The sequence below is a fragment of the Pantherophis guttatus genome, chromosome 1, assembly GCF_059756535.1.
Source record: "Pantherophis guttatus breed Tessera chromosome 1, ASM5975653v1, whole genome shotgun sequence".
NCBI lineage: Eukaryota > Metazoa > Chordata > Lepidosauria > Squamata > Colubridae > Pantherophis > Pantherophis guttatus.
Window position 1 is genome coordinate 35,701,395 of NC_142063.1, and position 25,448 is coordinate 35,726,842.

Below are 25,448 nucleotides of genomic sequence, written 5' to 3' on the forward strand. Positions count from 1 at the left end.
AACAATATAAGTTATTGTGATAATATATAGTTGTAATTTATATCCACGTATAATGGATGTATGCAATAGTTAATGGTAATATTTCTTATTATTTTATGAGCTGGATTACAAAAACAGCAGGTCTTACTGCTGGTAGCATTTCAAAAAAAAATTGCTGCAAGCTCTTGTTTTAAAAAGAGGATTGATAAAAAAAAATCTTGCATAGTTGGAGTTTTAACTGACCCTAAAGGAGTATAAATATTCAACATATTTCCTCTAACCAGTGTTCATATGTATCCTCCTATGGAAAAGGACATTACTTTATCATGCTTTAGCAAAGGTACATAGTGGCATGCGCACAGACACATATGTGCACACACCAAAAAGTGTTGAAGCATATTTAGGCTTCAGTTCAAACAAACAGAGGCAAGACAATATGGTATGTTCAAGGTATAGGTAGTTTAAATTAAAAATAGTGATAATGAAATTATGAGGAAAAGATAACCGTCATGAGTTCTTGAATTTATATTAAATCAAAATCATAGGAAATTGGTGTGCAACAACACCGTAACCTCCAACAATAACATATTTTTAATCACTCACACACACATATACACGCACATGAGTTAAAATATATTCATCTTCGTATTTTCAGTGCCAATACCGAATCACACTTTTGAATTTTCTTTTTACTGGGAGCAGTGCAAAGAAGCAGTCATAAGATCAGTGTAATTACTTCCCTGTTTTTTGTCATCCCCCCCCCTTTTTTTCCCTTTTTTTTTTCTAAATAAAGTGGATTTATAAAAGGCTAAATGTTTTTTTGTGGGTTTTCTTTTGAAATGCACAGCAGCTTAAATAGCCCCTTAGAAAGATGTTGGTGGGAAATGTATGATGCTTTGAAGGACTGCTAGTAAATATTATGCAAGTATGCACACATTTAACCTTCAGTGTTCTTTTATTACTGTATGGTCAAAATTAGGAGAAAGTAAAAAAGTGTGCTAATTAAAAGATGTAGTGTTAAGATATTGCCCCGGGAATTGTTCTCTCCAGCAGAAATTATTCTTTATCTAATTGCATAATTTGATTTGATTTGATTTTGGCATCACATGATTCCAGAGCAACTACAGTATAAAACAAACTTTAAATATAATGACATAAATTAAAAAATACAAAAAGATAAATGAAAGAATGGCAGTCTGGAGAAAATATCAACTCAAAACAAAAAATATCAATCATCTCTAAAAAGGGAAGATCCATCCATCCTACCACAATGCCATGTTTAGGCCAAGTTTAAGGCCTTCCTGAAGACCATCAGGGTGGGAACCATTCATAGTTTGAGACTAACCTTGTTCCAAGGGCATGCATCATAACAAAGAAGGCATTGTTCCTGGCTCCCAAAAGGTGACATTGTGTTACCAAGGGGACCCAGAGCATGTCCTCTGTCATCTGCTGCTGCCCAGGTAAAAACCTCAGAAGATAGGTGATCTCTCAAATGAGTGGCCCCTATATCATGTAGAAGTTTATAGTGACCAACACCTTAAATTATACCTGGAAGCATAACCAGTGCAATTCGCAAAGCTGGGGCGTCACAAGGGCATTCTGAGGCACTCTGGATAAGATCTTCATCAATATATTAAGAGTTAGCACTCCTAGTAACTGACCTCAAAAATTCAACATTGATTTGAGGAAGGGAATGTGTTTCTCCTGTGCCTTACCTGCTCTCATTAAAAGTCTCTTATTCAAGTGCTATTAGTTTTAATATTCAAAAATTATTTATAGGATTGAATTTTTAAAAAAGAAATTACAGCCACTTGAAAGAACAATCTGTGTCATTCTTTTCCAGCAGTTGAATAATTTCTGATATATTATGGATCAAAGCAAAATTTGGGTTTTCCCATTTTTTTCTTAATGACATCCTATAAATGAGATAAATATCTAAGGAAACCTTTCAAAAGAATATATTTGATTTGAGACCCAAATCAAACTAGGAGATAATGGCTTTGTTAGCCATTAGATCACATAAGCATTGCTTAAACAACTGTGCTGGAAAAAAAAATGAAATAAATTCTGGCTCCATAAAAATCTGAATAAGACGTAATAGCAAAGATTTGTTGAGATTAGGCATCAAGGAGTTTTATTAAATTGGCAAAAGTGAGGATTGAGCAAAGAAACTAACTTTGAACAGCATTGCTTGGAAACAGGCACACCAATAAAGAATAACATGCTTGAGAAGGCTTTGTATTTTGTTGATTAAGAGAAATGCAAACTGCATGCTAATTCAGAAGTATAAATTGTTAGCATCTACCAGTAGAACGATAGATACATTTTCTTGCTGAATAAACTAGAACCTGAAATTGTGACAGAGGTATAGCATCCCTGATGTAACTTAAGTATTAAACACCTCTGGGGATGGTTCAGTGCATACACAGATCTTCTGAGTTTACAGGATGCAGTGGGGCAACTCTAAGCTAAATATCCCTTTAATTTGAGGAATATATATGGAAATGAGAGCCGCCATCCCAAGATTTTTCTGATACCCTTGTCTACCCTAGACACCATACAATGATTCATGCATCTCTCATCATCCCGCTGCACCTGAAACAAAGTTTTGTTGATTGTATTCTCCAGGGAGGGAATAAGAATAAAAACAAATTGTATGCATTTCTGGCATGTTTGCACATGAGACGTATTGTTCAGGAGCTTTTGATGTCAATTTCAGATTAAATTCTTGTATAGGCCTCATGACTTTTCAAGGAAAGCCTACTCTTTTCCTGCTCTTGTGTTCTGTTTTGGCATTCTGATAACATAATACTTGATCAGATATAATCTTTTGTGTATTATGTTGCCAGATTCATTCCCGGTACAATATGGGGAAAGCAGCAAGTTCAATCTTTCTGTACAAAAAAGAAAGAGAACAAGAAAAAATTGATGATGGAATCCCTTCCCCAGCTTTTTTTTTTAAAAAAAACTCCCTCTTGCACCCCAAAATTGGTTATCCTGATTTAAATAAGGATTATGGAAAAGTTGATATATATAAGGTTTGTTTGAAATTCCAAAAATCCTTCTCACTCAATTTATGTATGGGGGGGGGGTGGGATAAAAATACATGAATCATGGTGCAAATAACACAGCTTACAAATTTCTGGCAGACATTATCACACTCATACTGTCTTTAATTCAACATCAACAGAGCTGTGTAACTTTGTGGCTCTTGCTTATTGCAAGAGTTTGCAAACAAACTGAGAAAAAATGTTTTACATATCAAAGGAGCCACCCCAGACCTTGTACTTGCCTTGCAAGTTCTATTTTAGGTGATAAAAACTCATTCTTGCCCAATGTGTTCTACTGAAATAAAACTACTTTTTCATTGAAAAAAAAATGGACTTGAATTTTCCTGGTGTCTGGTTTCCTTGAATTGTATTTGTTACTGGAAATACTTGCGAAATTCCTAATGATTGTTCAAATGGTTAAAAGAAATAACAACTAAAATAACTTTCAGAGCAATCAGATGGAGATGTATGTGTGCCTGTTATGAGATTCAACTTTTCATTTAAGATGTCTTCCCTGATCTTTACATCTGCATTTATATTAGCTTCTAGACACTTCCAGTCTAATGAAATTTAATGTATATAATGGGAAATAATTATCTGCAAAGTGTTCTCATCAAATCAAAGCTAAAGGGGCTATTTAGGCCATCCAATTTGTCTAAAAAAGTAAAAATATTTGAAGAACAATTACTTTTATTCTATTATTTAATATTAATTTAACATTATTTTTGTTAACATTAATAAGTAAATATTGTTTAATAATGTTATTAAATAATATTGAATATAAAGTAAGTAAATATCTATTTCTCAACCAGATCAAGAAAAATCAGTTTCACAAAGATTTAATCATTAGTAAAATTAACAATTGATTCTTTTGTTAAAAATACATTTATAAATCTTTAATGCTTGAATATTCCCTGTTGTCTCAAGATGGCAAAGAAACAAGACAGTTGTGATGAAAGCACAATTTCATTCAAGTTTAATTTGATCTTGTTCTTTAACTTTGACAGCTTGGTTCTGATTGTTCCATCTGTTATGTACATGTCTTTAAGTGACTAAATCTCAAGGGGAAAAATAACCCATTCTTCAGTGAGTTGGCACATGTTACCTCATTTTCAAGAAATCATTATCCAGTCTCCCTCTGTTTCTTTGTTGAAATATTAACTCTAATTTCACGAGGCTTTTAAAAATTAGGTGAAAATTTCTTTTTCTTCATTTGTAAAGAATAATTTTACAAAATTCTCAAATGTCTATAAAAGTTGAACAGGAGTAACTTAATTAAAAGAAAAGATCACCAAGCTTTGAAAGTTTAGCTTTATAAAATCTGCCTTTGAGTTCTTAGAAATTCAAGCCTATCTGTATAGGTTGAATTGAAGTTGCTGTCTTTTTCTTCAAACCATTTTTACTAATTAAATTTTTAAAAATTAACTCATGTTTAATAATTACATGGCAGAAAGATATAGAATATTCTTTTCATTTTAAGAATAGCTTTTCTAGTCAATTTAACTGATATAATTGGATGAGAGTTGGATGAGAATTTCTTTCACCTCAATTTCTAGAAACGTGTTTCCTTCCATAATATTGACAGAACCCCTTCTAGATGAAAATATTTTTAATTTTGTGATAGTTTGAAGAAGAAATTACAGTATCAAATTATGTTACTTATGTTGTTTATCTTCAAAAGTAGGGAAAAAACCAAAAACAATATTTAATCATTAATAACATTGAACCAATATCTTTTAAGACCTTTAGTTAAATGTACCTGATTCAGTTGAACTCAGATTATCAGCAAAAAACTTATAATTTGAAGCAGATCTTCATTTCCCCATATTGAAATAGATAAGACTGAATTCATTTCACTCTGATTCTGGATGTCTGCATATCTTAGATCTAAGTTTATTTCTTCTTATCTCTTGTCTATTGTAAAGGGTAGAAACAGAATAAAACAAATTATTAAAAAAATTTAAATAAACATCACAGAGAGTAGATTGGATGGAATTTTCAGACTAACTTAACTCTTCTCAAAGAATTAATCCTGCCAAATTTAATATCAATAGGCTTGGGGCAGGATTATACAGTACAGGTTTGAGAGTTCAAAACAGAATGAGCTAATGTTGCTTTTTTGGACAGTTATTATGGTTATATTATGCATCTTAGAGATATCTTTAACTACCTAACCTGAAAAATTTCAGAATAATTTATGCATTGCATTTAAGGAAGCAGAGCCCTCCAGAGGAGACAAGTAGGTCAAATGACAAAAGCATTTGCAACACAAGATCTGCCCTTTTTTGTATGTGCATTGTAACTCCACATAGATATAAGAAAAGGGTAGAATATGTGTGCAAGGTCCTGAAGATGCATATTGAGTTTTCTAGTTTAGAGTGCAGGAGAAAATGAATAAAATACCTTTTTCCTGTTAATTGTCATTTACAGTTTTTTATGAAAATGGATACATCAGTAAAAATGAATAGGCAAAAAGTCTTCAGTTTTGTAAGGATAGGTATGGATACTGTAGAGTTAAAGCATCATAATGGATTAAAGTTTTTAGTTTGTGTTTGTGTGTTCTGTTCAACTGACAGAATATTCATAAAAAATAAAGATGTAGACAGATATATATAAAACAAACTTCAGTGTAGTAGAATCAAATGGATAAACTTTTTCCAAGCAAACATCCAATATAATATTTAATACCGTCTCAGCCCCAGTGCTAGGAGAGAAATCCACCAAAGATCACTGAAGAGTAGAACAGTCCTTCAAACATCCCTCCCTCAAAATTTTGTATTTTAGTAGGTAGACAGTTCCAGTAAATCCATTAAGTATGTTTACCAGTTATACATTTTGCAACTAGTTTGTGTTAGAATACCCAGCAAATCAATGATTAAATGTCACTTTCCATTTTTATGTTTTCTATCCACACTGATTTTCAAATATACCTCTTCAGCCATCTGTACAGATTCCAGAACTTTTGGAATAGGGCAAGTTATCAATCAAAATTAATATTAGATAGTTAACAAGCTATCATGGAAACCTAGCCTGTACATCAATTAAAAATGTTTTTGTCAAGAAGTTGGCAATAAAGCTGCCTGTAAAGTAATACAAAAATTGTTTTTCTATAAAAATGTGGGAAATATATTTTGTTTTCTTGTGTTTCATATATCTAATTTACCAAACAATTTAGAAAATAATTTATTGTATCAAGGCAATATGCATGAGTGGAGAGTTTCCAGAATCAATAATTTTGTTCCATCTGTGCTCTGGCTTCTGTTGTTCAGACCACTGGCCACTAATCTAGTATTTTTAGAAAAAGAAGTAGCATTTGTCCCCCTTTTCCACTTCGGTATTATTAGGTTTGTTTGTTTTTTATCTATTACAGGGATAGGCAGCATTGGAGAGATTAGAATGTAAAATTCAGCTTTCCAACTTATACTATGCTGTTGAAAGCCATCCAATGATGTGATAATGTTCCTGGATGTCTATTTTTAAACAATTTTTTAATGGTGAAAATGGGAATGAGAGGTCTCTGAAAGCCAAGCTACTCCAGTCCACCATTAAAATATCCCCAATAACTGAAAATAGCCCCAATCACAATCATTAGGCATGATCTTTAATTAGATTTAAGGATGGGGATGAGGAAAACCTGCCTAGGAGAGGCAACTACTTCCATTCCTTCTCTTAACTATTCTCCCCTCCCCCCAGTAAAACAGAGCCCAAATCATTATTGCTATCCTTAATTTCTAGTTCAAATTATAGTCCAATTAGATTTGGTTATTTAACTATTTTGATTATTTAAGATTACAATTTCAATATACTCATTTATTTATTTGGCAAATATTTAGCCTCCCATCTCACATGATGTGATTCTGGGTGGGAGACAACAAAACAGCATAACCAATCTTAAAACACTGACCATTAATCAAAATGAAAACATGAAGAAGTCAGAATAACAGGAGAATAACAGTCACCTAATATCATAAAACCACCATGGGATTCCCAAGGTTGCTGAAAAAAAAAACACATTTTAAATGCTTTCTGGAAAACTAACAGGGATATACCAATCTCATTTCAAGGGCAATAATCAATGTTCCAGACCACAACAGAAGCCACAACAGAAAAGGCACATCTTCTGTGTTCTGCAAGATGGCTAGGGAATTCTGGGAGTTGAAGTCCATCCTGCTTAAAGTTGCTCAGATTGAGAAACACTGCTCTAGCAGACAGGGCCTGCAGCATACCCTTACTGCAAAATGTGATAGAATTGGCAGATGTAATCATGATGAAGCAGTCTTTAATCTGGTCCCATGCTGCGTAGAGGTTTAAAGTCAAAACCAGCACCTGCACCTTGAATTGCACACAGAAGTAGACTGGAAGCCAGTGCAACTCATGAAGCACATCCTAGGGGCACACATAAATGTCTGCACAGCTGCATTCTCTATCAGTTGAAGCTGCCAGATGCTCTTGAAGGGCAGCCCATATAGAGTATGTTGCAGTAATCTACTTTGGAAGTGACCAAGACGTGAGTAACTGAGGAAGTCTCATGGTCCAGGAAAAGGCACAATTGGTGCACAACAGAAAGCTATGCAAAGGCCCTCCTGAATGATTGGAAAAGAGCCAAATAATGCACTTCATCTAGGGCTTGCTAAAATTGTTTCACAACCACCTTCCCTAAAACAGCAAAGTTAGACTCTGAATGAGAATAGTCCAGTATGGTGGCATCTAGCAATGACTTCTTGAGGAAGGGGCAACCAATTTCTCCTTAAGGAGCAGCAGAATGACCCCTCTCTCAGAAAGGAATAAACCACTGCTAAAACCCAACCACACAACACCCCCCACCCCATTCAGCCTTAGTTAGGAGGGCATGGATCTAAGGAGCAGGTGTCTGAGTTCACTGTCATAAGGACTCTGTCCACTTCTTCAGCCCCAACAGGTTAAAACCATTCCCAGATAACCAGGCAAGATCCCAGGGATCCCAGGGATCTCCATTGGACCTATATTAAAGTTGGTGTTCAACTGTGAATGAATTTGAGTGATTTTGTCCAATAAATGCTCTGAAAATTCCTCCACATGACCCTGTAGGTAAACTTCAGAGTCCTCCTTCCCCAGGAGGGCTTGTGTCACCTTAAACAAGGTGATGGAGTGGATATCCACAGATACAGTAAAGGGCAGAAATATCATTTCTCTGCCCTTATTGCCACAAAATGGATCTTAATAACAACTGAATAATCTCACCCACTATTTAGGAGTAAATTTCATCAATCTCAGTAGAACATTTTCTAAAAGCTATTTAATAGTGGGCTAAAGAGACTGTCTAAATGATGACACAGTATAAAATAATTAGCATTTTATATATGTTTAACAGATATATAGCAAAAATGTAAGTAAAATAGGCTGCAGATCTTAACGAGTGTATGTCTACAATGATATTGAGAGTTGGCTAGCAGCAGTTAGCCAACCAGGAAGGTATCTATGAGGAAACCCCAAACTTTTGGCAAATATAGATGAAATCTTAAGGATATCGAATTCAATATACTTAAGGGGCACAGCAACAGAAAGAATGAAGTATCTTAATAACCTGAAAAACACCCTGGCTTGATGGCTCCAAAATGCTCTATCCTGCTTGTTGCAAGTCTCTATGTGATCACCCTAAGTACTGAGTAGATCTCTCATTGCTACTATAAGTAAACAAGATATTCCAGCACAAGCTTAAACTGAGCAGTGCCTCTTTAGGACCCTGAATGTGTAATCATACAGAAAAGCATTTTTCATTGCACAAGGGACAAGGATTCCAATGGAGCCGACTCGTTATATTATCCCAGAGATACTCTCTCCAAAATCAGGTGCTCTTAGACATCTCCCTTAATCAAAAATACTGTAGCTTCTTCACTTTTGCAACTATCATTTAAAAGTGATGCCTGTTAACTCATATGCTTACCTTTTAAAATCTAGCTCTGAACCAATTAAATTTCATGACTTCCGGTATGGCACATTATATCATTAACTTGTGATCTTGTGGTTTTTTTCTTTCCTATTGTTAGTGTGTCCATTCTTATCTTCAATATTTCTCGGCAATGCTTTGTTGTGGTGAAGCAGTTCCGTCCAGGTAATTCTCTATTATTTTCTAGCAAAGCAAAGTTGTTATGGATTTAATGGTAAAAAGCAGGTGGGCCTCTATAGTTGCAGCATAATAATTTGTTTTGTAGCGAGAGGAAGCTGCAGTCGACCTTCTGGTAAATTACTGTACTCTGAGCTTCCTGATAGGATGTTACCTTCCTGAGATCTTTCAATTTCACTGTAAGTTTATACCTCTCAATTAAGGTGAAAGATGTTTTCCGCTAAAGGGAAAATCTATCACTTTTATCTCCTGCTGTTTCTCCAAGGCAAGGGAGACAGTCATGACAATTGACTATAACTCACTAACCCGGCATCATTTAATGGATAGCCAATTGTTGTTACAGATATCTATCTGAAGGATTGTCTATGCAAACCTAGTTTAAAGATTTCTAAAACAGGTGAGCCTCAAACTAAATTTCAGGAGTGAACATCTGTCCATTTGTGACACTCCTGATCACAGCATTCTCCATTATAATGAGATAATTTCTGTTACTATTGGAGCAATTATTTATACATCAATACCTATATATACAAATGAGTAAGTACACGTGCCCTATCTTGTACTCTTTTTCTGACAACAGAAGAGTGGTCACTTTACCATCCTTCCTAATATCTATAAATAGCTATAGGTTTCATAAAAATTAACTTATGTAGTTGTAGAAGAGGTAAGTAAACAAAAATAAACAAAATGATAAAGCAAAATGAATTGATTTAAAAACATGAAATTTCAGAAAAATAGGATTTACAGTAGTTTCAAACTAATTTCCATTGAAAAGAATAAAAATCTCATTTGTCCAGCACCCACTGATCTAACTTCTGATGGTGAGAAACCTAGAAATAAGTCTCATCTGCTTCATTCAATTGGTAATCAGAGTTGTATGAGAGAAACAGACTTTTGTGTACTGACTTACCAGTTGTTTAGCCTTTATGACCAAATAGTCTAGCCCAATGATATGTTAAACTGAATACAGCTCACCATTAGCCAGGGGGCATGATAACAAATCCCCCAAGAATTTCTATTGCCGAGTGCTTTCTCCCCATGTTTGGATGCCACCTTTTTCATTAAGCCCAGTTCTATGCCTTAAACCAGGGGTCACCAACCTTTCGGACCTGAGGGACCACTAAATTCATAATTTTAAATCCCACAGACCACTAATATGAATTTTTTAAAAAGATAAATAGTATTTAGTGCAATATAAAAATGCAAATAATGTTTCTGCGGACCACCAAAATTTTCTCACGGACCACCAGTGGTCCACGGACCACTAATTGGTGGCTACTGCCTTAAACAGTTCTAGTCAATCTTAGACAATTAGCAGGGTAGCCTTTCTTTGTCACTTGATATGATCTTACTGTGGCTTACAGGCTTACTGTGCTCACAAGCTAGGAAAACAGGGGGGGGGGGAAGGCTACAGGACTGAGAAAAAAGACAATGGTAAATCACTTCTATATTTTTACCCAAAAATTGAATGCGTGTGTCTTACGTAGTCACCAGGAATTAAGTAATTTGGGGAATCTTTACCTTTTTACCTACATGAAAATTAAAGCCTTTTACTAAATTTTAGTGTCAAACTGCAGTACAAATAATCCCATTTCATAAAGACTGCACCCTGCATAACCAATGTTCCCTGTACCCTATAACAGCAATCAACACAGTAGTATAAATTGAATCAGGTAGATAAAACTTTGCTTTTTTTAATTGTCTTTGACAGAATTATATTTCTCTTAATGTTTCCTTTACATGCATTGTATCACAACAGTTGTTTCTAGATTAATGCAAAAACTCTGTTGCAAATTCTACTTGGCAATCTCTGCAAAGGGCTAGTATGCATTCAGAAGAGACTTTTCAAACAAGCATACATGTTATAACTCTAGTTATACAGCAACTGATTTGGCCAGCCGAAAGAGTCAATGCTGTGCATATGGTACATCATGTACACACCAGTGTCCAGAAAGTATCAGTGAGTGCTGGGAAAATACTGTAAGCATGTTAGCTGATAAATAGAAATTGGTCCTGAAGTAACAATAATTCTGGAAGAAAAAAAAATCAGACTCTAAGCCATTCAAATATGTCTTCTCCTCTGCTCAATGCAATTAATTGATTTCCATTCAACCTGCAAAATACTCAGAATAATAGATAATCCAGTGTACATCTCATTAAGACTTTTACAGCTTGAATATATATATACAAGAGATTAATTGCTATTAAAGCAGATTTGTTTTAATTCTGCCCTTCAAGTCTGCTGTGGCAATCCAGAAAAGGGAGGCGAGAAATGTTTTAGTTAATACGGTATTATTAACCTAATAGTCATATTTTCCATTTTCTATCTTCTCCCTGATTTGAAGGAAATGAGCCAAAGCCATAACCGGAATAAAGCCTAATTATGTAATTAAAAGAATTGCTCTTCCTATATTTGTTTTAAGGGTAATAAAGCCATGAAATTGAGCTCACAGTATCTATATTACTGGCAACATTTTGAGGGAAATGGCTGTTTCAAAGTAGTACTAAAGCTACCTCCCCTGTGATGAGAATTGGGATGCTCTTCCATTTTTTTTAATGCATGGAAGGATGGGTTGGCATCTACCTGAGTCATCCTATTTCTCTTTTCAGAGAAATGCAACCTGATCCTGCATGCTCAAAAAAGTGACAAGTGATTGATTTTACTTTTTCCAATTTTTTTTCCAGCTGTCTATATGTGTGAAATGGAACAACAACGTCCTCAGTACTTTGAAAATAAAACTGAAGAGAGCTGGTGCCCTCTGTCTGATTTTTTGCCTGCTTCAAAAGGAATAACATATGAACTCTGTGCTGGTATTGTAGACCAGCCAGACCTCTCTTTGGAAGAAATTGCTTGCAAGGAAGTTTTAGAAGAATGTGGCTATGAAGTTCCTGTAACCAGCCTAAAAAGAATCACTTCATACAGGTTGGTAGATCAATGATTTTCAAAGACTAATCAAAGTTTTGAAACATATGTTGCAATCTGCTAGATATTTTTGACAGATTTTTTTTCCATTAGGTTTGTGAGTTTTCTTTCTTTCTTTGTTTTTTCCCCCAGTCCCAAGTTCCCAGTAAAAGTAACAGATTCTTCAGGCCTTAGTAGATCATTGGAACTAGGCTGCAGTCACAAATAGTTAGGATGACTGGCCTTTATCTTTGAGCATCTGGGAATTGGTGGTAGTGACATCTGCTATAAGATCTCGAAAGACGAAGGCAAGAAGAAAGAGAATTGTTCCTCTTTGAACTTCATATCTAAGGCTTCAGGGTAATAAATCCCTTGTAAAGCATTTATCAATTAATTATAATATTACTATATTGCCATATTCGAGAATGATTTGTGATATAAAAACAAAAGACACAGTGACCCCCAAAAAAGTTCAAATAATATCAATTGAACTGTCATAATATTGAAATATATTATTCTGATCTCATTCTGGCAATCCCAAATAAAAAGCTCTCTGCAACACTATCATTTTTACAATCTTTCTAAGAACATCAAGGTGAAAGAGCAGTACTTCCCTCTAAGGACCCCTACTACCTTCTCAAAAGCAGGGCAGGGAGCCCTTAAGCATCCTTTCACTGAATGAGCATAAGGAACAGGAGGAGTCTATTTACAGAAAGTGGTCCTGAAGATACATGGGAACTAAATCATTTAAGCTTTCAAGAATAAAATCAGTATGTCAAATTATAAGTGAAAACCTATTGGTAACTAGTACAAAACCTGCAGATCTGATATATTGCTGTAACAATTCTGATCCACCAACCATCGGGCCATGTATATTACATTATAATAGTTTAAACTCTAACATAGAGAAGGACAGGATTTACCATTACCAAGTGTTTTATGGCCTGAGTGGCTAGAATAAATCAAATGAATAAGCAAATAAATAAATGTTCTTCTGCTACTAATAGAGTAAGTAAAGACTGACTGACCACGGTTGAGCAGTAGCTTTGAGTTACGGACTTGTTTCTTTAGGTGGAATGTGCAATCCTTCCAGAGTAAAATATTGTCAGCTGGTTTTCAGACAAAAATGGTAAGGAAGACAGAATGCAATAAAGACAATATCTTGTCTACCATTTGGTTTTATGTAATATAGAGAATTCCTTAAAACATACAATATTTATATAATCTAAGGACACATTATTACTATGCTGTATGCATACATACACAGTTTTAAAGTATTTTTTAATATACAGTAATTCATTTTTTCAAAGCCACATAGTAATAGAGATAGGAAAACAGAATCCTATATATATGAGTCTATACTAATTTGCATATAATGCTCATCTATTGGCTGTCAAAGGATTCAGTAGTTTCCCAGTTGTGCTATTTAATTAAAATATACAAAAAAGAAAGAAAGAAAGATGTCAAGGACTGAGCTCAAAATGTTCTACATGCTAGGTTTTGTTTTATTAGTGATCTACTGACTTTCTGGTCAGTAAATAACACCATAAATCTAATCCAATCTGCTATCATTATAACACGAACAAAAAGGCAAGGGAGACAATGACATTTTTATCATAGTCTACACAGAAGCTCGAAAAGAAAAATCTTTATCTGTTGTGTCATATAATTGATAAGCAGTTTGCTTTGTTTTCTTCTTTGCAGAGTTGATATCTTTTGCTCAGGAGTGAAATCTAAAATTTGTTACTACCGGTTCTGTGGGCGTGGCTTGGGGGGTAATGTGACTGGGTGGGCGTGGCCTTTTTTTTTTTTTTTTACTTTTAAAACTATTTTTTCTACAACCTCTTTGGCGAAGAGGTTGTTAAAAAATGCTTTCAAAAGGCTCTGACGATCCCAGCTGAGTTGTCTGATCGGCAGAGACTTTTTTTCTTTTAAATGCCTCTGACGATCAGGCAACTCAGCCTGGATCGTCAGAGGCATTTAAAAGAAAAAAAGGGTTTTTTTCTTTTAAAAGCCTTTGATGATCCCAGCTGAGCAGCGCGATCATCAGAGGCTTTTTTTTTTACTTTTAAAAGCATTTTTTTCGGCCGAAGAGGTTGTAGAAAAAATGCTTTTAAAAGTAAAAAAAAAAGCCTCTGATGATTGTACGGCTCAGCTGGTCATGGGGTGGGGTGGGGGCAGAGATTTTTGCTACCGGTTCTCCGAACCACCCGCCTCCATCACTACCAAACCGGGAGCATTTCACCCCTGCTTTTGCTACATTTAATTTTCATAGAACTCCATTAATGTCCTCTTACATTGCAGGTCTGCCACCATAACTTTCTGCTACCAAGGGACTTATGATTTTATCACCAAAAATGGTAGCTCTATATGTCTCGCCTTCTTACTTTTTTTACCCAAGTTGGGATCTCATCACATTGCACATTTTTCTTGCCAGAAAACAGCCTTTGAATTGAGCCAGAGGTAGGGAAACACATAACTGGATGAAATTGTATAACAAGCAACTAGTGAAACTTGAGTTGGGGCTGCTGTTATCACCAGCATCACCTTGAAAAAGTCCCTTTCTATTTACTTTTGTTTGCTGATTCTTAAAAGTAAAAGCCCAAGACCACTCCAGTCACAGTCAGTCTAGACACATGGCTAGATTACCTATTTACTGCCAAAACTGATTAAAGAAGGCAATGCCAGAACAGTAAACAGTATTAGCCCTTGACTTCCTGCAGATGTAGGTATTTAGAGCTCTCAGATGTTCTGCCTTTTTAAATGCATTTGTTGCCTACAGCAAACACTTGTGTCCAAACACACTGTTTCAAGATTGTTGAGATGGAGTTGACCATTTTCTGGTCCTGGGGTAATTGAAGGATTATTTCAGTTATTAATTACATTATGGGATCTGTTTTTTGTTTTTGTTTTTGTATTCCAAAGTTACTGTTGTAAGGACAACAACATTTTTATAAGGGATTTAATACTGTTGCTGTTTCATTGAAATTCAGTCAGAAATGAGAGGAGAAGCCCTCTCTCTCTCTCTCTCTCTCTCTCTCTCTCTCTCTCTCTCTCTCTCTCTCTCTCTCTCTGTGTGTGTGTGTGTGTGTGTGTGTGTGTGTGTGTGTGTGTGTGTGTGTAGTATTTGGAATTAAAGAAATGTCAGGAATTAAATACTCTGAAATGAAAATGTGCTCATAGCCTTCTGCCTCCCCAGATTGCAGTCTTCTGAAAAAAGCATCTGTTCTTATACTGGGAAATGCACGTCAAAATGTATGGAAAAGTGGTGACTTTAAAAGGAAGCAAAACTTTGCTTTTCTCTTGACAACTGTGTTAAAGTGGACACTAACAGTTAAACAAATGAAGAAGGTAGAGGAAGGGGGGAAAGGGGGAATTAAGTATAAATCCTCAGCTGCCAATCCTGGCAAATGTTGTTTCCTGTTGGATTAACAAACTGTTTGCTTAAAGAGAGAGGACACTGAACAGAGGAGAAGACTTTTGCTACTCCTTGGAGCCACATTAGAGGACTAATTTTATAGATGAAAAGGTGCTTTCTTTAATATGGAATACTGTAAAGCCTGCAGTCCTAGCCATGCTTTGTTGGGAATCAACCTCATTATACTCAGTACAATACTTTTGAGGAAAAATAGATAATCATACCTTAAAAGTTGCATCTTGGAATTCTGTTGTATACAATATATCATTACCATTTTGATCTGTAATTTAGAAGTCAATCCTCCCAAAAAGCTTTGATGAAGTAAATTCTTCCTTACCACCATTGTAATCCACAATGTGGTAATAGATTATATCTGTATGTTGCAAAATAGTATTAGCCAAATAATTGGAAAGAAAGATAGAGATAAGAAAGACTGAGATAAGAGTTATTAGAAAGGTTATATACATGGGATGCTTTGTGTTCTGTATGTATTTGAGTGGAGAGCCATGATAATAGAATGGCTTCATAGCCCTCTTGTAAGATTTAATTTAATTTAATTTAATTAATTAAATTTATATGCTGCCCCTCTCCAAAGACTCAGGGCGGCTCACAATACATTTAAAAAATCATTATAAAAAGACATTGAAAAATTAAAAAACATTAAAAACATTAAAAACTCATTCATACCATTCATGGCCGGCTCTCACCAGATCACAAGAGCGAGATCAACGGCCCCAGGCCTGCCGGAAAAGTCAGGTCTTCACCGCTTTTCGGAAGGCCAATAGGGTGGGGATGGTCCGGACCTCAGGAGGTAACTGGTTCCAGAGAGCTGGGACAGTCGCGCGGGTGATTATGGGGGCGACTCGTCGCACCCATGTGACACCTCTCCTGCGTGAGCTGCACTGGCTCCCAGTGGTCTTCCGGGTGCGATTCAAGGTGTTGGTCACCACCTTTAAAGCGCTCCATGGCTTAGGACCGGGATATATACAAGACCGACTTCTGCCATCGACAGCCTCCCACTGGCCAATACGCTCCCACAGAGAGGGGCTCCTCAGGGTGCCGTCGGCCAAACAATGTCGACTGGCGACGCCCAGGGGGAGAGCCTTCTCTGTGGGGACACCAGCACTCTGGAATGAGCTGCCCCTAATTGTGCGTATGATCCCCGACCTGCACACCTTTCGCCGCACCCAGAAGACCCTCTTGTTTCGACAAGTCGGGCTGGGCTAACACGAATATGAATTTTAATGGGTGTATGTTAGTTTTTAATTTGTGGGCCAAATTTTTGTAGATTTGATTTTAATGGTTTTTAAATTTTGTAAATTTTATGTGTTTTAATATGGCTGTACACCGTCCTGAATCCTTCGGGAGAAGGGTGGTATAGAAATATAATAAAAGTAAAAGTAAAAGTAAAGCCACAGAGAAGGCCCTCCCCCACGGGCCCACCAGCCGACATTGTTTAGCTGACGGGACCCGGAGGAGACCAACTCTGTGGGATCTTACAGGTCGCTGGGAGCTATGCGGCAGAAGGCAGTCTCGAAGATAACCTGGCCTTGAGCCATGTAGGGCTTTAAAGGTAATAACCAACACCTTGAATTGTGACCGAAGACCAATAGGGAGCCAGTGCAGCTCGCAGAGAATTGGTGTAATGTGGATGTACCTAGGTGCACCCACGACAGCTCGTGCGGCTGCGTTCTGGACCAACTATAGTCTCCGAACACTTTTCAAGGGTAGCCCCATGTAGAGCACATTGCAATAATCTAACCGTGAGGTGACAAGGGCATGAGTGACTGTGAGGAGAACCTCCCGATCCAAGTAGGTTCGCAATTGGTGCACCAGGCGAACCTGTGCAAAGGTCCCCCTAGCCACAGCTGACAGATGTTGCACTAATCTTAGCTGTGAGTCTAGGAGGACACCCAAATTGCGAGGCCGTTCTGAGGGGGACAATTTCTCCCCCCCCCGAACCAAGATACTTTACATCTCAGCATTTCCTCTTTTATAGTTCTTATGTTCCAGTTTCCCTACAAATGAATCCACGCCTGGGTTAGTTGGAAAGATGTATGTATTGTTCTCAGCTGAGAATTATTTTATGTCACACAAGATCAGAAAAAGCAAAAATATCCATTTTAAAATTATTCTGGCTAATCATTGGTCCATCTAACACCAGTTTTGTCTGCTCTAGTGATAAGTCTAGAATGCCAGGTTCTTTCAGCCTTTTGGAACTTTGTAATGAGAAATGTCAGGACTGATTCATGTCTACACTTTCTCAATTATGTGAGCATTCCTCTTATAAACCATCTTTTTTGCCTGTATGCCAGTGACTCACCTAGTCTGCTTGATCTTTGCTGTATTGTAATATCTGCTGATCAATTGAGCACTGTTGATAAGCCAACATGTAAGGACTATACATACATTACATATTTGCATTGTCAACCTATCTGGGAATGAATACCTCCTTCTATGACCTTCTGTCATAGAAGAAACAGAATTGGTAAGAAAAAGGGCATCTGCAGATAAGATGAGTAGATACCCTGCTAATGCTGACATGAGGGAAGGGGGAGAATTACATGATGTAATTTGATATTAACTTATGGGATTTATTTTTTATAATAAATTGGCTAGAATCCGGAGAGTAAATGGCATAAAAAATAAATTGCAATCATCAGCTCAGGTTGTAAGCTAGATGTTGCTAGATCTCAACAGTTCAGCAATGGTTGCAGCTAGCACATTAGATATTACTATGCAAACAGATTCCTTATTACCCCATGCCACCTAGAAATCTGGAGAAGTTGTATTTAAAATTCTCTTCCAGTCTATAGACCTGCTTTCTCAGAGGGAACGCAACCCCAAGAGCCTGGCTTCTTACTGACAAACAGTACTTTTTATTTTCTAGATTTAATTTGTTTCCCCTCATATAGTCCCATTATTGAAGTTAGGTAACTTTTTCTTGTTCAGTTAGATGGCAAGGAAAAGTACATGTCCCCCATCTTCAAACTGTGGTTGCATTTCAAAAGTATATTGGATACAATACCAGAGCCTCATTTCATTTTTAGCTTTCTAAATTAATTTTCTTTGATGTTTTACAAAAATAAAATATAGTAAATGGAGTATAATCATATATAATGTAGTTATTTTTGTGCAGGGCTACATGCTGTATTGTAATCTATATGTGAATGCAATTTTAACTTCACTATACTGTGGTTAATGACCATAGTATAATTTAGTGGAATCACCTGCTAGTACACCTGCCTCTACAGATTATTAGAGTATATCATTTTGTGTCAATTGCTGCTATTCTGTGGGTACTGTTTTCCTGCACCTGCTACTTATAGCCTCAGAATTGTGTGAAGGTCTAAGAAATTACCTAGGGAAATTACCTTTATTGCTCACTGATTGTCTGTTCCTGGATTTGGAATATAATACAAAGAACATTATGCGTCTACATAAATGTTGTATAAAATGTTTTTTATAATCTAGATTATAGATTCTCTTAAATTACATTCTGTTAAGGAATGAAAGTTAAATTTTTACTTAAGCATGGTACTTTATAGTACGATTAATGAGAATCCAATTTTAAGTATGAATATGAACATTCAGTAGAATTCAATAGAAGATTATCTGCCTTGTTCTGTTGTTATGCTTGGAGCTGCTTATAAGAGATTGGAGGAAAAAGGAAAAGGTCTTATATGAAAAAGTGTTAGAACATTGATTCTCACCTTAGAAGTAATAGAAAGACATAAGGAAAAAGGGTAAGGAAGTTACTTGAGAAGGAATAAATTAAATTATGTTACAAAATGTCACACATAAATGAGTAGACTTTACTAATGAAAAATATGAAAAAAAGATGTTTTGTAGAATGATCAAGTGAAAGAAGTTGGGGCTGAGAAAAAGAAATGAAATTGATTAAAAGTATATGAGAAAGATTTGCTGCAAAAACTGAAGGCAAGAAAAAGATATGTCATTTCATTAGAGAAATGAAAAAGTCATTGTAAAGAATGTAATTAAAGAGCAAAGAACGATTAAGATTGAAAAGGCAGAATACAGAATGATTTTAGGGAGTTGTTAAAACTGATTTGAAAGTGGGTAAAACAAACTTTCAAGGTAGTAAATAGAATTAAGAATGAAAGTTTTTATTTTTATTTTTATTTTTATTTTGAATTTGTATACCGCCCTTCTCCCTGAGGACTCAGGGCGATGAACAGCCAAATAAAAACATCAAATACAAATATTAAAATACAGTTAATATATATATATAAATTTGGCCCCATTGATTAAAACGATAAACAAAACAATTAAAAACACTTAAAAAGAATTAGGCCAGCCCGGCTTGTTGGAAAAAGAAGGTTTTAAGGGCACGGCGGAAGGCACTGAGGTCATGGATTCTCCTTATCTCTGGGGGCAACTGATTCCAGAGGGTGGGTGCCCCCACAGAGAAGGCCCTCTGTGATTAAGTTATTTGGGTTTGTAGTTAATCTTGGAAGGAGGATTTGTATGGGAATGATTAAAAAATGGAATTAAAAGAAATGATAATGTTAGTGTGCAAAGAAAAATGATAGGGAATAGTACGTGAATAATATGTGACATGATGTCCCAGTGTCTGGAGGCTGTGCGGATCTGGATGGGGAGGAACAGGCTCAAGCTCAACCCTTCCAAGACCGAGTGGCTGTGCCTCCCGGTGTCCCAATATAGTCAGCTGGCGCCGTCTCTGACTATTGGGGGCGAGTCGTTGGCCCCCATGGAGAGGGCTCGCAACTTGGGTGTCCTCCTGGATGCATGGCTGTCCTTAGAAGAACATGTGAAGGCCGTGGCCGGGGGGCCTTCTATCAGGTTCGCCTGAATCGCCAGTTGCGTCCCTTTCTGGATCGGGACTCCTTGCGCACGGTCACTCATGCCCGCATCACTTCCCACCTGGACTACTGTAATGCTCTCTACATGGGGCTCCCCTTGAAGAGCACCTGGAGGCTCCTACTGGTCCAGAATGCGGCCGCGCGGGTGATTGTGGGAGCGTCATGGCGCTCCCATGTAACACCTCTTCTGCGCGAGCTGCATTGACTTCCGGTGGTCCTCTAGGTGCGATTCAAGGTGTTGGTGACCACCTTTAGAGCGCTCCATGCTTTAGGACCTGGATACCTACGAGACCGCCTTCTGCCACCGAGAGCCTCCCATCGGCCAGTACGCTCCCACAGAGAGGGGCTCCTCAGGGTGCCGTTGGTCAAACAATGTCGACTGGCGGCCCCCAGGGGGAGAGCTTTCTCTGTGGGAGCACCTGCCCTCTGGAACAAGCTCCCCCCGGAAATACGGAGGATTCCGGATTTACGTACTTTCCGCCGGGCCCTCAAGACTTTTTTATTTCAACAAGCCGGGCTGGCCTAACTCCTCCAATTGCTTAATTTTAATTTGAATTTTAAAAGGGGTATTTTAATTGTTGGGCCAAAATTGTTTAATATGTTTTTTAAACTGTTCTTAAATTTTTGCATTCTATGTGTTTACCTTTGGCTGTTCACCGCCCTGAGTCCTTCGGGAGAAGGGTGGTATATAAATTTAAATAAATAAGTAAGTAAGTAAGTAAGTAAGTAAGTAAGTAAGTAAGTAAGTAAGTAAGTAAATAAATACATACATACATACATACATACATACATACATACATACATACATACATTTTGAAATGTGTTTTAAAGCCCCCAATAAGGTTGCAGGTGTAGCCAGTATAACGGAAGAAATATTAATGGGGATGAGTTTGCTTTGGAATTACCATGTGTTAAGATTGCATCTGTGCCTGATGTTTGGAAGAGTAGCATTTTTCCTTTCATGAAAAGTGAAGTAGAAGGTTTTGCACAACTTGGAAAGGAATGATGTGCAGCCTTCCCCTTTGTTCATCATTTTTAAATAGCTCCATTTATCTATACTGATGGCTCTGAAAAAGATTATAAAAGCTTGTTTTAAGATGCCTACACGATATAATTATGTAGGCATCTTAAAGCAAGCTTTTAACCACCCTAATAGTTCACAAAGGGGCTAGACACAAAGGGTGTCAGACTCGCGTTGTCATAGCGTTGTCACGTGATGTATCATGACTTTTTTTTCCCCTTTGCTAAATCGGGCGTGGTAGCATGTGATGCATCCAGCCTGCAGGCCATGAGTTTGACAGCCCTGAACTAAAGGAAGCACTGCAGGTAACCAGGACAAGAGATGAAAATAACATTCTCATTCCTTGGAAGAACCAAACTCCCAAGTGGCCAACTAATTAGGGTCAGTTGTCACCTGTGCTTGTAACCATCCTGAGTGAAATGAACTAGAAAAGTTAATGCAAAAGGTACAGGGATATTAATCTGTTAAATTAATGAGGTTAATGTGTTTATTGATGTATTTATGGACCCCCTGTTATATGATTTATTGGGTTTTTTTAGGTCAGGCTGCCTATTTATGTATGTTTAAAATTGTTTTTATTGTTTTCTGGATTTTATAAGCTGTCCAGAGTCTAATGGTGTGGGCAGCTATGACATATTTAATAAATTAAATGTCCTGGCAATTATTTGGCTGAATTCTGATTGAAAAAGTAAACATAAGTAATTCAAAAATATAGTCTGGTTTTATACCAAACAAAGGATGTGAAAGATAGATGTTTGCTCTTCAAAAAGTCCTTGAAAAATATTTTAATATGAAAGATTACTACTAGATACAAGTAAATAATGAAAGATCATGATTATATATAAGTAAACAATTTATTATTATTATCTCTTTTATTCATTAAACATGAAACTCAGTTAACTGAACATTTAAAAATTATTATGATTATTATTATTATTATTATTATTATTATTATTATCATCATCATCATATTAGTATTAGTGTTATTATTAACAATGGACTATAAGTAAAATAATATTTATGTTGATTAAAATAAAAAATAAATTAAAAATGCTCTAATATGAGAAGTGATAAATTGTATTGCTTTAGAAAAAGCATATAATCAACTGAATATGTTTGACTTAGAGAATATTTTGTACAAACTTGGACTTCAAGACTAGTTGTTGAATGTAGTAAGAGCACACTATGAAGTAAATAGAAGTATGTGTCAGAATAAAGGGGTTGTTTACCAAGTGGTTTATAACTGTGCAAGGAGTAAGGCAAAGATATGTGATATCCATTTGTTTAAGGTGTTTAATTAATAAATGTATAAAGGATACTTGCAGTGACAACAGATGTATTGGTTGAGAACATTAATGTAGATGTACTTTTGTATGGAATCAAAACAACGTTGTTGGCTGAGACCCCAGATTGTTTGTAGTGAAATTGGATGGTATGATGTAATGAGGTAAGAACCTGAAAATAAATGTATCACAGATCAGGATCTGTGAGAAAATGAAATGTAGGATTGCAAAGATGAATTTGTGTAACACAGAATAATATTTACTAACCATGGAAAATGAATGGGAAAAATTAAAACATGCACATGCTGGTAGAAAAATAGTAGATAGTAGTGTATGTGATCTATTGCAAGGATTGAATACTTGCCCCCAAAAAATGAAATGTAGTATATATCTACCCACTTCGTTAAACGGAAGTGAAACTTGCAATGTCAAAGTAATTTGAATGCAGGAAAAACGGGGTACTTAGAGTGTTAGTAGTAAAACAAGCATGAATACTTGATGAATGAATGTAGATAGAATACAAAAGTGAGTGGCAGTATGTTACAACAGCAATATGTTAAAGTGGTTTGCTCATGTAGAGAGAATGAACAAGGATCAAATTGCAAAACAAATATATGAAAGAAGAGTTACGGCATCAAGAGGATTTGTGATTGCATGCTGTTTATCAGATCTTCCAAAGTGAGAGTTGAGAAGTTTAAAGAACAAAGGGCAACATATATATATATATATATAGCAGAGCATTGTCTTCTATTCTGCCACAGTCAAAAGAATCTTGGTGGTACATAACACAATTCTGGACAGAATGTTTACAATAAAAGTATTAAAACATCCATGATATAAAATATGTATTGTTTGTGTATGACATATTTGTTAATGAAATGGATATACTGTAGTTACAATGTTTTCCTTTGCTTTTATTTTCTTGTTCTAACTCCGTGATGGCGAACCTATGATGCAACCTATGGCCCCAACTCAGCTTCACCGCACATGCACGCGTGCCTCCCACTAGGCAGCTGATTTTTGGGTCTCTGCCACGGGGGATGGAGCGCATGCGGGAGACGTACACGCATGCATGGAAGTGTGGGAGCACGGGGGTTGCATATGCATGTGCGGGGGGTGCATGCGCATTGCATTATGGGTTATAAGTGCAGGGAGGCCTATTAGGCCCAAAACGGCCCCTCCCTCCGACGGCCTGTTTTTGCTCCCAGGAGGCTGCAGGGAGGCCTACTAGGCCCAAAATGGGGCACGGGCAGAGTGCAGGAATCACTTGCGCATGTGGAGGTGAGTGGGGGGAGCATGGGGGGTCATGCGCACATGCACAGGGGGGCGAGAGCATTGCATTATGGGTGCGGGCACGCAGGCGCTTTCAGCACACAACAACAAAAAGGTTAGCCATCACTGTACTAACTTATTCATCACAATTTCTGGAAAGCAAATATTATGTATATGTGTAAATCGAAGGTTTACTTAATCTTACATTCTTTGTTATTTCTTTTTCATCCGACAAGATCTGGAGTTGGTGTGACAGGATCAAAGCAGACATTATTTTATGCACAGGTAACTGATGACATGAAATCTAGTGAAGGAGGCGGCCAGCCAGAGGAAGGCGAACTGATTGAAGTTGTGGAAATACCTGTGCAAGATTCCATGAAATTTGCATTTGATGAGACTTTCCCTAAAACTATGGGAGTTATCTTCAGTTTCATGTGGTTTCAGTCCAACATAGCACCAAAACTGCTAGAAAAATAATGCACTGGAGAAATGAAGCAGAAACATGGGACCATATTGGAAGCAATCTTTCGGGACTGTCTAGTTCTTAAGTTTGCTATTGTAAAGGTTCATAAAATTCATATGCTAACAGTGGCAGGTCATTAACTCAAATTTAAATATGTTTTTCATCCCATATTTTATCTTCCATAGAAAGAGTTTGAGGAAAAGACATTTGCAATACATGAACGTTGCCCAGTCAGAAACACAATTTTCTGACAAGAACTAGAATAGGCAAACACAAATGGATAATTTATCATGAGATAATAGAATTTTGTCAAGGAAAATGTAAAATCAAGAGAAGAATTGGCAAAGGATTACATTTGTTAGTGGTTACTTTATTTTCAATTATTAAAAGGGTTTAAAGTAGACAAAAGAATGTGTGGTTTTGAACATTGTAAGATTGAGTTTGAAATAGAATTGTGTACAATGATGACCATGCAATTGCTAAAATGTATAATAGAATTTCTGTAGCTCCAGGTTGACCTGTGGAGTTCTTGGTGCTCTCTGACCTTGGTGATTTGCTTGCAGATGTTTTATTACCCAAGTAGGTAACATCAACAGTGTTTGTGAGTGTGGGCTTTGCTCTGTTTATATACAGTAGCTTATTCTGCCAGTGTACATATAAAAGGTATAAACTTTTACTGAAATTTGAAAAAAGAAAAACGTGAAAAAATATATGAGTAAACTAAAATTTGTGGAAAGTGTTGGCATTATCCACAATGAAAGAATATTGGTAAAGTTGATGGAACTTGCTGAGATGGCTAAATTGACTTTTTCATCACAGAAAAGATAATGTCTATGTTTATTGCCGATTGGACACCCTTTATGGACTTTTTGCATGAAACAGAGCTGCAGCGCACCAAGAAGCCCCTGAGCTGCAGCATATCTTTTTCCTGACCTTCCTGCACTTGTGCTGAACTATAGCATCCCCCTAACTCACACGTGGTCTACACTGGGCCTCCCAGGGCCTGCCCACCCTTCTGTGGCACGCCAACTTCCTTAGCCTAATTAACTACACACACCCCTGGAGTTACAACAGTAAACAGGAGTGCTGGGATTACAGTCGTCAAGCAATACA

The 25,448-nt window shown here is 36.7% G+C and overlaps 1 protein-coding gene across 2 annotated transcripts in view; it reads left to right on the plus strand.

Annotated features, from left to right (window-relative positions):
• Positions 1–25,033, plus strand: part of NUDT14 (nudix hydrolase 14) — a 48,560-nt gene extending 23,527 nt beyond the window's left edge. For both annotated transcript variants that reach the window (XM_034418602.3, XM_034418603.3), the window contains exons 3-5: positions 9,056–9,120; positions 11,818–12,055; positions 24,109–25,033. In XM_034418602.3, coding sequence (XP_034274493.1) covers positions 9,056–9,120; positions 11,818–12,055; positions 24,109–24,349 — 544 coding nt within the window. In that variant the 3' untranslated portion in view covers positions 24,350–25,033. The remainder of the gene's footprint in view (positions 1–9,055; positions 9,121–11,817; positions 12,056–24,108) is intronic.
• Positions 25,034–25,448: the final 415 nt, after the last annotated feature.